Raw genomic sequence first — 14036 nt, 5'->3', positions numbered from 1 at the left:
GCGATTCCCGCACGTGCGATAGAGCGAACCAGGCCTAACTTGCTTGACTTTCACATACCCTGTTTCCCCTAAAATAAGACCTAGTGTGATTGTCGGTGATGGCTGCAATAAAAGCCCTACCCCCCAAATAAGCTCTAGTTAAAGTCCTTGTAGGTCTTCTTTTCAGGGTAGGGCTTATTTTTGAGGAAACAGAGTAGGGCTTATTTGGGGGGTAGGGCTTATATTGCAGCCAACACCGACAATCACGCTAGGTCTTATTTTAGGGGAAACAGGGTATTAGGACTGATAATCACTTATAAGGATATACTTGCCTTATTTCTCTTAAAGCGGAGTTCCACCTAAAAGTGGAAGCTCTGCTTATCTACCTCCTTCCCCCCCCCCCCCACCCCCGGTGCCAAATTTAGCACCTAATGGGGGGTGGAGGTTTTGCGGGTGGCGGGTACCTGTTTTTGACAAGTACCTGTCCCCATTTCCGAGAGATCGCGTTGCAGCATTCTCCCACCCCCCCCCGGACCATTTATAAAGGGCAGTAGGGAACCGGCTGTGAAGCCACAAGGCTTCCCTTACAGGCAATGGTGGCAGTAGTACCCGAGAGCCAATGGAAACATCAGCTGGGTTCCAGGACAGGTAAGTGTCCTTATATCAAAAGTCAGCAGCTACAGTATGTGTAGCTGCTGACTTCATTTTTTTGCTGGTGGGGTGTGTTGCGTTTGTTAAAAAAATATGATTTTTTTTATTATTAATCAGACATAAGGGGGGCAGAACCCTTCAAAGCGGAGTTCCGGCGAAACATTTTATTTTCTTTTTTTTGATCCTAGAATTATTGCCAATGAAATAAAAAAAAAAGACTATACGATGATCGATTGTTCAAAAATATAAATATCTTACTGTAATATTGTATGACTCTGTTTGTGGCCGTCTCCATCATGAATGTGGGAATGTGAAGCCCAATCAAGATCGCTTCCTGGAATCGTTTTGGAGAGGTGCATGCTGGGTAACCAGCGTGCATCTCTCGATCTCGCCCAATGCGCGAATCAACGGCGGGCGCAGCTCCGATTGTTTCTAACGTTGCAGTGCTGCCCACAGACTGTGTCATCATTTCCCAGGAGCATAGGCGTGGGAGGAAGTCACGAGGAGCTCCGCGGACCAGGAAGTGGCAGATTACGAGGACTACATAGCAACAGGGCAGTATAATAAAAAAAAATAGAAAAAAATTTCCTCCAATGTTTGTTTATGGGTTAAAGAGAGTCTTTTAACCACTTCAATACCAGGGGGCACACCTTCCTGCCCAGGCCAATTTTCAGCTTTCAGCGCTGTAGCAATTTGAATGACAATTGCGCGGTCATACAGTGTTGTACCCAAACTAAGTTTTTATCATTTTGTTCCCACAAATAGAGCTTTCTTTAGGTGGTATTTGATCACCTCTGCAATTTTTATTTTTTGTGCAACAAATAAAAAAAGACCGAAAAAAAAAAAAAAAACAAGTTTTCCTTGTTTCTGTTAAAAAAAAATTGTACATTTTGTAATTTCTTATTCAATGACGGGCACTGATATGGCGGCACTGATGGGCACCAATGAGGTGCTGCTGATGAGGTGCCACTGATTATGGGCACTCATAGGTAGCACTGATGGGCATTCATAGACAGCACTGATGGGTACTTATGGGTGGCACTGATAGGTGCACAGATGGGCACTGATAGGTGCACAGATGGGCACTGATAGGTGGCACTGCTGGACACTGATGGGTGGTACTGATGGGTGGCATTGCTGGGCATCACTGATTTCATTTGTTTCATGATGGTGCCAGTCAGTGCCCATTTGTGGGCACTGATTGGAACAGATTGGGCTGTTTTTTGTACACGTGGATGACCATGGGGTACATACCTGGCCATCCACATGTTGCCCTCCTTCCTGGTGGTCCTGGGGGCTTCCCTGGTGGTCTAGTGTGGGCATCCAAGGGGGAGGCTGAGCTGATAAACAATCAGCGCAGACCCCCCGTCAGGAGAGCCGCTGATTGGCTCTCCTCTACTCGCGTCTGTCAGGCGCGAGTGAGGAAAAGCCAATCAACGGCTTTTCCTGTTTAAATCGTGATCAGCTGTGATTGGACACGGGTGATCACGTGGTAAAGAGCCTCCACCCAAGGCTCTTTACCAAGATCAGTGTAGCGGTGTGTCAGACTGACACACCGCTCCACTGAACACCGTGATATGCGCCCCACGGGTGCGCGGCGGCTGTTATCCTGAAGGGCATCATATGACACCCAGTCAGGATAACTGAACCACTTCCCAGATGTCAAAAAAATAATTTGGGTGGAAATCCGCTTTAAGTAAGACACTGTGGGAACTTTACCCAAAGCAACCTGATAAAAAAAAAAAAAATAATGTTCTTTAGATAGGAAAATACATTCCCCATTAATATTCATGCTACCACCATTCGTGTGTGCTGTAAATTGCCTCCAGCATCACTCCAGTTTCTTCTTGCCGGAGGCGGCCATTTTGCCGAAGCCCAGAGCCCCATCAGTAAATCATAAAGTAGAACGGAACCCATCGATTTGATGGTTTAAAAAACAAAACAAAAAAGTGTTACATTCCTGGAATGCCAGGGTTGCTAACTCGCATTTACTTGCAGTCTTATTTGTGCAACACGCCATCACAGTGCTTACACCCTTCTCTGTATGTGCGGTCTTATTTGTGCAACACACAATCACCACGCTTACGTCCCTCTTTGTATGTGCGGTCTTATTTGTGCAACACGCCATCACAACGCTTACACCTTTCTCTGTATGTGCGGTCTTATTTGTGCAACACGCCATCACAACGCTTACACCTTTCTCTGTATGTGCGGTCTTATTTGTGCAACACGCCATCACAACGCTTACACCTTTCTCTGTATGTGCGGTCTTATTTGTGCAACACGCCATCACAATGCTTACACCTTTCTCTGTATGTGTGGTCTTATTTGTGCAACACGCCATCACCACGCTTACGCCCCTCTTTGTATGTGCGGTCTAATTAGTGCAGCACGCCATCAAAACGCTTACACCCTTCTCTGTATGTGCGGTCTTATTTGTGCAACACGCCATCACCACGCTTACACCCTTCTCTGTATGTGTGGTCTTATTTGTGCAACACGCCATCACCACGCTTACGCCCCTCTTTGTATGTGCGGTCTAATTAGTGCAGCACGCCATCAAAACGCTTACATCCTTCTCTGTATGTGCGGTCTTATTTGTGCAACACGCCATCACCGCGCTTACGCTCCTCTTTGTATGTGTGGTCTTATTTGTGCAGCAACGCCATCACCACGCTTATACCCTTCTCTGTATGTGCGGTCTTATTAGTGCAGCATGCCATCAAAACGCTTACACCCTTCTCTGTATGTGCGGTCTAATTAGTGCAACACGCCATCACAGCGCTTACACCCTTCTCTGTATGTGCGGTCTTATTTGTGCAACACACAATCACCGCGCTTACGTCCCTCTTTGTATGTGCGGTCTTATTTGTGCAACACGCCATCACAACGCTTACACCTTTCTCTGTATGTGCGGTCTTATTTGTGCAACACGCCATCACCACGCTTACGCCCCTCTTTGTATGTGCGGTCTAATTAGTGCAGCACGCCATCAAAACGCTTACATCCTTCTCTGTATGTGCGGTCTTATTTGTGCAACACGCCATCACCGCGCTTACGCTCCTCTTTGTATGTGTGGTCTTATTTGTGCAGCAACGCCATCACCACGCTTATACCCTTCTCTGTATGTGCGGTCTTATTAGTGCAGCATGCCATCAAAACGCTTACACCCTTCTCTGTATGTGCGGTCTAATTAGTGCAACACGCCATCACAGCGCTTACACCCTTCTCTGTATGTGCAGTCTAATTAGTGCAACACGCCATCACAGCGCTTACACCCTTCTCTGTATGTGCGGTCTTATTTGTGCAACACGCCATCACACCGCTTACACCCTTCTCTGTATGTGCGGTCTTCTTAGTGCAACACGCCATCACAGCGCTTGCACCCTTCTCTGTATGTGCGGTCTTCTTAGTGCAACACGCCATCACAATGCTTACACCCTTCTCTGTATGTGCGGACTTCTTAGTGCAACACGCCATCACAATGCTTACACCCTTCTCTGTATGTGCGGACTTCTTAGTGCAACACGCCATCACCGCGCTTACACCCGTCTCTGCCTTGTAGCTCAGCCCACATGGCCAATTTCCTACTTGTCTGAAATGATGATCAGTAGGTTCCCATGTACCGTCATGGCGGCGTGTTTACCTGCTCGCTGTACAGCTCTGCAAAACATGCTGAGACCTTCTAAATAAAAGACAATAAAAATATTTTTTTTTTTACTTATTTGGAAGGCGTTTTTGAAGTGTGAGACTTTCTTGTGGGTTTGCTTCCTGTCAACGCCAGCAGTCCTGCATGTGATCTCGGGTAAATCTTTTTTTCATGTTCATTTGATTTGGCAGGATGTTAAAGGAGGCATGCAGCATCGTGAGACACAGATGAAACCACAAGATATTGTTAATAAGAAAAACAGGGCGGGGGGTTGAGTTGGGATGGGGGGGGGGGGGCAGCCAGCGGCTGGCGGGGTGTGCTAAAACATTTAAGAGCAGATGTATGAAAATTCCTGGTCCTATGATGAGCACTTTCACTTTCCCATAAACACGACCAACATAGGCCCAACACCAGCGTGTGTGTGAACCCCGAGAATATAATTCTCAGATTTTCTCATGACCTGATAACATCCCATACTCCCTGCCTGTGCTGCACTGTTATCAGCTGCATTGTTCCCAGCTATTACCCACAACTACCATACAACCCCACTCCCTTCCACTTTGCTCTAGAGAGAGGTGGTCTCCAAACTTTTCAAACAAAAGGGCCAGTTTAAAGTTCTTCAGACCTCAGCTTGGGGGTGTGCGGTTGGCGTTATTGTGGCCAGCGGGGGTAGAAAATGTCCAGGTCACTGCATCAGTGTAATAAACATGGCCTCAGCATTGGTGGTTGGTAGGAGGAATAGTACCCTGTTATTGTTGTCAATAGGATGAGTGGTGCCCCATCATTGGTGTCAGTGGGAGGAATAGTGCCCCATCATTGGTGTCAGTGGGAGGAATAGTGCCTCATCATTGGTAATAGTGGGAGAAATAGTGCCCCATCATTGGTAATAGTGGGAGGAATAGTGCCCTATCTTTGGTGTCATTGGCAGAAATTGTGCCCCATCATTACTGTCAGTGGGAGGAATAGTGCCCCGTCATTGGTAATAGTGGGAGAAATAGTGCCCCATTATTGGTAATAGTGGGAGGAATAGTGCCCCATTATTGGTAATAGTGGGAGAAATAGTGCCCCATCATTGGTAATAGTGGGAGAAATAGTGCCCCATCATTGGTAATAGTGGGAGGAATAGTGCCCTATCTTTGGTGTCATTGGCAGAAATTGTGCCCCATCATTACTGTCAGTGGGAGGAATAGTGTCCCATCATTGGTGTCACTGGGAAGAATAGTGTACCATCACTGGTATCAGTGGGAGGAATAGTGTCCCATCATTGGTGTCACTGGGAGGAATAGTGACCCATCAATGGTATCAGTGGGAGGAATAGTGCCCCATCATTGGTGTCAGTGGGAGGAATAGTGCCCCATCATTGGTGTCAGTGGGAGCAATAGTGCCCCATCATTGGTGTCAGTGGGAGGAATAGTGCCCCATCATTGGTGTCAGGTGGGAAGAATAGTGCCCCATCATTGGTGTCAGGTGGGAAGAATAGTGCCCCCTCTTTGGTGTCACTGGGAAGAAGAGTGCCCTCTCGTTGGTATCAGTCAGAGGAATAGTACCCCATCATTTGTGTCAGTAGCTGGAATAATGCCCCCCAAGGGCCAGATAAAGACTAGCAAAGGGCTGCATCAGGCCCTCAGACCAAAGTTTGGAGACCACTGTTATAGAGAAAAGGAGGAGGTGTTCTGTAGTCCTGTTCTAGTACGGGAAATGTGTCACCCTAGGACAAGAACTGTGTTACTGGCATGTTCATCAGGTGAATACAAATTAAACAACTAAAAAAAAAGGAAACAAATGCATTCAGCGCTGTTGCATTTTGAATGACAATTGCGCGGTCATAACGCTGTACCCATATGACCTTTTTTTTACACAAATAGAGCTTTCTTTTGGTGGTATCTAATCACCACTGGGTTTTTAATTGTTTGCTAAAAGAAAAAAAAAAATAAAGACAGAAAATCTTGAAAAAAAAATGTTTTTTGTTACTAAGCTTTTTTAACAATTAAAATGATTGTACCAAAAAATACTTACCTGCTGTGTAGAAAGATATTGCACAGAGTGGTCCTTTTTGCCCTCAACCGACGCTGTCAACGCCTCCTTCCTCTTGGTACCTCCTTAGCAAACCAGATGCTAGGGAAGCACCCGTGTGCATGTGCTCCTGAGCCAGGCTGTGTGCATCCATTGACACACACCCCACTCCCTCCTTACAAGACTAACATCATCAGGTGCCTATGGGGCTCCACTGCTCACAGTGTCTCCTGTGAGATAAGGAAATGAGAGAAGCTGTGCTACAGCCGGGACAGTGCTCAGGTAAGTGTTTAGGGATGGGGGTGGGTAGGACAGTTAGTAGGATTTTTGTCTTTTTTTTTACCTTAAAGCGGAGTTCCACCCAAAAATGAAACTTCCGCTTTAAAGCGGAAGGTGACCCCCTGACATGCCACATTTGGCAGGTCATTTTTTTTGGGGGGGGAGGAGCAAATAGAGGGTCCCAGCTCCCACTTCCTCCCAGCGCACCGTGAGAGAGATCACCTCTCCCCCCCTCCCTCCTGGAAATCATCTGGGACACGTGAAGGGAGATCACCTCTCCCCCTCCCTCCTGGAAATCATCTGGGACACGTGAAGGGAGATCACCTCTCCCCCCTCCCTCCTGGCAATCATCTGGGACACGTGAAGGGAGATCACCTCTCCCCCTCCCTCCTGGAAATCATCTGGGACACGTGAAGGGAGATCACCTCTCCCCCCTCCCTCCTGGCAATCATCTGGGACACGTGAAGGGAGATCACCTCTCCCCCCTCCCTCCTGGTAATCATCTGGGACACGTGAAGGGAGATCACCTCTCCCCCCTCCCTCCTGGAAATCATCTGGGACACGTGAAGGGAGATCACCTCTCCCCCCTCCCTCCTGGCAATCATCTGGGACACGTGAAGGGAGATCACCTCTCCCCCCTCCCTCCTGGCAATCATCTGGGACACGTGAAGGGAGATCACCTCTCCCCCCTCCCTCCTGGAAATCATCTGGGACACGTGAAGGGAGATCACCTCTCCCCCCTCCCTCCTGGAAATCATCTGGGACACGTGAAGGGAGATCACCTCTCCCCCCTCCCTCCTGGCAATCATCTGGGACACGTGAAGGGAGATCACCTCTCCCCCCTCTCTCCTGGCAATCATCTGGGACACATGAAGGGAGATCACCTCTCTCCCCTCCCTCCTGGCAGTCATCTGGGACACGTGAAGGGAGATCACCTCTCCCCCCTCCCTCCTTGAAATCATCTGGGACACGTGAAGGGAGATCACCTCTCCCCCCTCCTTCCTGGCAGTCATCTGGGACATGTGAAGGGAGATCACCTCTCCCCCTCCCTCCTGGAAATCATCTGGGACACGTGAAGGGAGATCACCTCTCCCCCCCTCCCTCCTGGCAATCATCTGGGACACGTGAAGGGAGATCACCTCTCCCCCCTCCCTCCTGGAAATCATCTGGGACACGTGAAGGGAGATCACCTCTCCCCCCTCCCTCCTGGCAATCATCTGGGACACGTGAAGGGAGATCACCTCCCCCCCTCCTTCCTGGCAATCATCTGGGACACGTGAAGGGAGATCACCTCTCCCCCCTCCTTCCTGGCAATCATCTGGGACACGTGAAGGGAGATCACCTCTCCCCCCTCCCTCCTGGCAATCATCTGGGACACGTGAAGGGAGATCACCTCTCCCCCCTCCCTCCTGGTAATCATCTGGGACACGTCACAGGTCCCAGATGATTGCCTGGCCAGTCATAGTGCGCTGTGCAGCTTGCGCATGCTCAGTGCGATCCCGGACAGTGAAGACACAGTGCCGGTAACAATGCCTGCACCACCGAGAGGAGGGGGTAGATGAGCGGGGCTTTGTTCCCCCACATTGCTGGACCCTGGGACAGGTAAGTGTCTGATTATTAAAAGTCAGCAGCTGCAGTATTCGAAGCTGCTGAGTTTTAATTTTTATTTTTGTTAAGGGCAACTCCGCTTTAATGCAGAGAATGAATTAGGGTAAAAAAATGTAGACGTCAGAACCACTTTCACCACTGGTGGTGGTTATGACTAAGGCCTTATAGGCTGAAACGCGTCAACCTTTCCTATTTGTGTTTGGTCACTGTGGCTTGTTAATACTACATTTTTTAAGAGCAATCACCGGAGTGCGGATCATCGTTTCCTCACTTTCACCACTGCTAGCTATAAAAGACTAGTTTATGGTGGCAGAGTGAGGAACGTCCCACCTTGATAGGGGTGCTCCATGCCTTCTTCTACCTCCATGGTATCATCCGGCTGTAGTTGCAGAGACACATCTCCGACCGCCTCTACCAGTTCACTAAAGAAGTCGGCCAGCTGCGTGCAGCCCTGCAGGAGGATGTAGCGGTCCTGGCGGTTGGTGAAGTACGAGTCGCTGAGGTTCGCTCTGGGAAAAAAAAAAAAAAAATGACCAATGAAGACAGCAAATAATACAATATCAAAAATAGCGAGGAGGCTAACTGCTAGTGGCAAGAAAAAGTATGTGAAACCCTTGGTATTAGTTGGTTTTCTGCAGTGATTTGCCATAAAATATGAACTGATCCTCATCTCAGTCAACAGACAGACAGGGAAATCTATTTTTTTTTTTATTGAATTCATTTGTTTTATTCTTTACACTGTTGCTTTAAGTTTTTTTTTTTTTGCATTTTTATTGCTGTCACAAGGAATTTAAACATCCTTGTGACAACAAAAGGTATGTGACAGGTAAACTTTATGGAGAGATTTGGGGTCAATTAGACCCCAAATACCTGCTCTGTCTTTAAAAGCATTCAAAACACCAAGATCAGGGATTATTGAATACTTCTGATATTTAACTACTTAAAGCGGGAGTCCGCCGGGAGTTCCGCCGTTTTTTTTTTTTTTAAAAGCCAGCAGCTACAAATACAGCAGCTGCTGACTTTTAAAATAATGACACTTACCCGCCCAGCGCGCCCGCGATGTCGTCACCCGAAGCCGATCTCTCGATCGTCTCTCGGGTGCTGCCGCCGCCATCTTGGGTATGGGTATCAGGAAGTGGAGCCTTTCGGCTTCATTTCCCGGTTCCCTACTGCGCATGCGCGAGTCGCGCTGCGCAATAAGGATGGTCCCCGCTGTCTCTGGGATCTGTGTGTTTCCCAGCAGACAGCGGGGGACCTGCGGAAAGGGGCGTCGATTCTGCGGAAAGGGGCGTAGATTCTGAGGATATCTATGCCGGAAGTGGGTGCAGATACCTGTACTGTACAGATACCTGCACCCCCCTCCCCCCTGAAAGGTGCCAATTGTGGCGCCGGAGGGGGGGAGGGTTCCAATGAGCGGAAGGTCCACTTTAGGGTGGAGCTCCGCTTTAAGGACCGAGCCTATATTTCAGACTCAGTGTTTACAAGTTAAAAGTTTGTTTTTTGCTAGAAAATTACCCCCAAACATTAGATATATTTTTTTTTTCAGACACCCTAGAGCAGTGATGGCGAACCTTGGCACCCCAGATGTTTTGGAACTACATTTCCCATGATGCTCAACTACACTGCAGAGTGCATGAGCATCATGGGAAATGTAGTTCCAAAACATCTGGGGTGCCAAGGTTTGCCATCACTGGCCTAGAGAATAAAGTGGCGGTCGTTGCAATACTTTATTCGCGCAGCGGTCTAATGCCGCATAAACACGATTGGAATTTCGGCCAGCAAAAGACCGATGAGAGCTTTTCAGCGGAAAATGCGACCGTGCGTACGCTCCATCGGAATTTAGCTGGCCAGCAAAAATTTGATAGCATGTTCTCAATTTTTCCAATGGAAAAAACGTTCTATCGGAAATTCCGATCATGTGTATTATGCAATTCCGACACGCAAAAATTCACGCATGCTCAGATTCAACTACGAGATGGAGGCTAGTGGGTATTGAAATTCCGTTTTCTAGTCCCGTCGTACGTGTTGTACGTCACGGCGTTCTTGGCGGTCGGAATTTGGTGTGACCGTGTGTATGCAAGACAGCTTGAGCGAAATCCCGTTGGAAAAACCATCAGAGCTTTTTCCGACCAAAATTCCGATTACAATTTTATTTATTTATTTTATCCAAAAAAGTGTAAGACAATAGTAAAGTTAGCCCAATTTATTTTTTATATTGTGAAAGATGATGTTACTCCGGGTAAATTGATACCCAACACGTGACGCTTCATAATTGCGCCCGCTGAAGGCGACAAACTTTGACCCTCAAAAATGTCCATAGCCAACGTTTAAAAATGTTACAGGTTGCACGTTTTGAATTACAAAGGAGGTCTAGTGCTAGAATTATTGCTCTTGCTCTAACGATCACGGCGATACGTCACATGTGTGGTATGAACACCGTTTTCACATGCGGCGCAAGTTACGTCCAGAAGTGGGTGTAAATACTTGTCTTAGGCACCCCCCCGCCCTGAAAGGTGCCAACTGTGGCACCGAAGGGGGGGGGGGGGGGTTCCGATGAGAGGACGTTCCACTTTAGGGTGGAACTCCACTTTCAATATGAGATTGGGGGGGGGGTCAAAACGATCTCATATTTACACTAAAATGCAATAAAAAAATAAAAATAAAAAATAATAAAAATGTAATTTTGTTGTACAAAAAATAAATAAAAAATTCCCTTTTAACACCATTGGGCAGAAGTGATGCTTTATATTGCAGCATCCAGCCTGTGAGGGACCCGATTGTCTCCACCACTACCGACGGATCTGGTAAGCAGGAGAGACAACCAGAGCGCGGCAGGAGGGGGGGGGGGGTGTTGGGGGCAATCTCTCGTCCCCGATAACAGTGATCTTGCGGTGAATTCGCTGCGGAAACCACTTTTATTTGAAAGCAGACCACTGTTGAAGAAGTTACCGGGGGGTAGCTAGCTGCTGCCATAACAATGATATTCCACTTCAAACAGCCGACGTACAACTGTGGCGGGCGGTCCTTAAGTGGTTAAAAAATGGTGGCGTCGACATCCAGGAAAAAGGGAAGTGATGTCATTTGATCGCTTCTAGGTGACAATTGCGAACAGCCGATCTCGACTTTGTTTGGCTGTCCTGGCCGAAACCCTTCAATATCACTTTAAGCCAGCCATAGATGGTTCAAATCTCGGCCGGTTCAGAGGGACTGGCCTAGAGGGGAACCATGTCTGGGCAAGCTGATTGTAACCCAAGTTGATTGATCGATCAACTTAGGGATAAGCCGCCCTCTGTGGGATTTATTTTTTAGCAGCTAGCAAAAATTCCTGTGTGTTCTCCCAGCTGGAACGGCTCACAACCCCACCCCCCCCCCCCCCCCCCCCCTCGTCCTCCTGCCAGGAAAACACAATAGCTCCATGGGAGGGATTTCTCTATCAATACTGAATGTGTTGATGGGGAAATTAAGCTTTTTTTTTTCTTTGCTGCAACCAAAATTGCACCATCTGTGGCCGGCTTTAGGTGAGGATCAGATCACATTTTACAGCAAATTACTGCAGAAAAATTAATTAATTCCAGTGGGTTCACATACTTTTTCTTGCCGCTGTATCTAATGTTCCATCAGCAAAGAGATTAAATTTAAGGTAAAAAAAAAAAGCAAAAAAAATAAATAAATAAATATATATGCAATGCGTGTTTGTTTGGAAGACTTGTAAGTGCTTGTCAGCCTCTGCTGGGAACTGTGAAGCAGCTTTCTATTGGTGTGCCATGTACGAGGTATAAACACATAACAAGGAAGAAACATTTTTTAGAAATTCAAATAGTAAATGTCATTTCTTAACTCTTTTCCTTGAGATGACAGATCACTTCTCAGAGTAACATTTGCATTGAAAGGAAAACAATTAGGCTGACCTTTAATGGAGAGCACTATCAGCCGAGAGATTTCCCTTTACTTCCTTGTCCTGAAGACACAACAGGAAGTGAGAGGAAATATTCCCAAAGTGAGGGAGATCCCCTCTTAGATGTCACCAAAACACTCATCTCCATTCTGTTTCCCTTTCTTTTTCACTTTTCTGGTGAAAATTCAAAATGTTGGATTTCCCATCACTTTCAGTGTCAGTGGTGACATCAGGACAGGTGAAGTCCGTCTCCTCTCACTCTCCCCACAGATTTCCCCTCTATTCGTCTTTTTAAAATTCTGGATTTTCCTTCACTTTCTGTTGCAGTTGCAATGGTCACCAGGAGTGAGTTTCCACAGTGGGGCCATTTCTTCCAGACCTGTGTAGTGATTATGCGTGAGACTTCCTGCAATAAAGACCGCTCACTGCTGCTCCCTCTCCTTATGCAGGGTGACTGGTCTTGTCTCCGCCCCCTCCTGTAGTTTTCTGCAGGCAGCCTGTAGTAGGTGGAGCCTGCTAGGCCCCTCCCACAGCCCTGCTCTCTCTCCTTGTGCAGGGTGGACTGGTCTGGTCTCCGCCCCCCTCTTACAGTTATTTGTAGTGGGTGAGGCCTGCTGAGCCCCTCCCACAGCTCTGCTCTCTCCTTGTGCAAGGAGACAGGTCTGGTCTCCGCCCCCTACCTGTAGTTTTCTGCAGACAGCCTTAAGTAGGTGGAGCCTGCTGGGTCCCTCCCACAGCTCTGCTCCCGCTCCTTGTGCAGGGTGACTGGTCTTGCCTCCACTCCTTTTCCCCTCCCACAGCTTTTCTCTCTCTCTCTCCTTGTGCAGGGTGACCGGTCTTGTCTCCGCCCCCTCCTGTAGTTTTCTGCAGGCAGCCTGTAGTAGGTGGAGCCTGTTGGGCCCCTCCCACAGCTCTGCTCTCTCTCCTTGTGCAGGGTGACTGGTTTCATCTCCGCACCCTCCTTTAGTTGTTTGTAGTGAGTGGAGCCTGGTGAGTCCCTACCACAGCTCTGCAATGGATGGGGCCTGCTGAGCCCCTCCCACAGCTTTTTTCTCTCTCTCTCCTTATGCAGGGGGACTGGTCATTTCTCCGCCCCCTGCAGTTCTCTGCAAACAGCCTTCTGGGTGCCTCCCACAGCTCCGCTCCCTCTCCTTTTGCAGGGTGACAGGTCTTGTCTTCACCCCCTCTTGTAGTTTTCTGTAGGCAGCCTGCTGTGGGTGGGGCCTGGTATGTCGTTCCCACCGCTTTACAATGGATCGGGCCGGCTGAGCCCCTCCCACAGCTCTGCTCTTTCTCCTTGTGCATGGTGGCTGGTCTCGTCTCCACCCCCTCTTGTAGTTTTCTGTATGTAGCCTGTAGTGGCTGGGGCCTGGTGTGTCCCTCCCACAGCTCTGCAATGGGTGGGTCCTGCTGAGCCCCTCCGACAGCTCTGCTCTCTCTCCTTGTGCAGGGTGGCTGGTCTCTTCTCCATCCCCTCTTGTAGTTTTCTGTAAGTAGCCTGTAGTGGGTGGGGCCTGGTGTGTAACTCTCACATCTCTGCAATGGGTGGGGCCTGCTGAGCCCCCTCCTACAGCTCTGCTCTCTGTCCTTGTTCAGGGTGACTGGTCTCATCTCCATCCCCTCTTGTAGTTTTCTGCAGGCAGCCTGCAGTGGGTGGAGTCTGTTGGACACCTCCCAAAGCTCTGCTTTCTCTCCTTGTGCAGGGTGACTGGTCTTGTCAGTTCCTCCTGTAGTTGTCTGCAGTGGGTGGAGCTTGCTGGGCCCCTCCCACAGCTCTGCATAAGCTACTGTATGTGCAGCACAATGATGATGTCACTGCTACCATTACAAGGTAATAACTGTGATTGCAAAGGCGTTTGGTGCACACAAAGTGAATTTATATCATTTGTGGCTATTGGGAAATATTTTTAAATGAAAGCTCTTGTGAATGGAGTTTAGCTTTAAAGTGCAACTAAATAGTAA

The 14036-nt window shown here is 48.3% G+C and overlaps 1 protein-coding gene across 3 annotated transcripts in view; it reads right to left on the bottom strand.

The window, feature by feature from the left end:
• The window catches only part of PGS1 (phosphatidylglycerophosphate synthase 1), an 81188-nt gene that overhangs the window by 35074 nt on the left and 32078 nt on the right, over window positions 1–14036 (bottom strand). For all 3 annotated transcript variants that reach the window (XM_077458666.1, XM_077458664.1, XM_077458665.1), the window contains exon 6: window positions 8510–8688. In XM_077458666.1, coding sequence (XP_077314792.1) covers window positions 8510–8688 — 179 coding nt within the window. The remainder of the gene's footprint in view (window positions 1–8509; window positions 8689–14036) is intronic.

The sequence above is a fragment of the Lithobates pipiens genome, unplaced genomic scaffold (assembly GCF_037356315.1).
Source record: "Lithobates pipiens isolate NorthernLeopardFrog02 unplaced genomic scaffold, aLitPip1_a1.2 Scaffold_28, whole genome shotgun sequence".
Lineage (NCBI taxonomy): Eukaryota > Metazoa > Chordata > Amphibia > Anura > Ranidae > Lithobates > Lithobates pipiens.
This window is presented reverse-complemented; position numbering and strand designations above follow the sequence as displayed.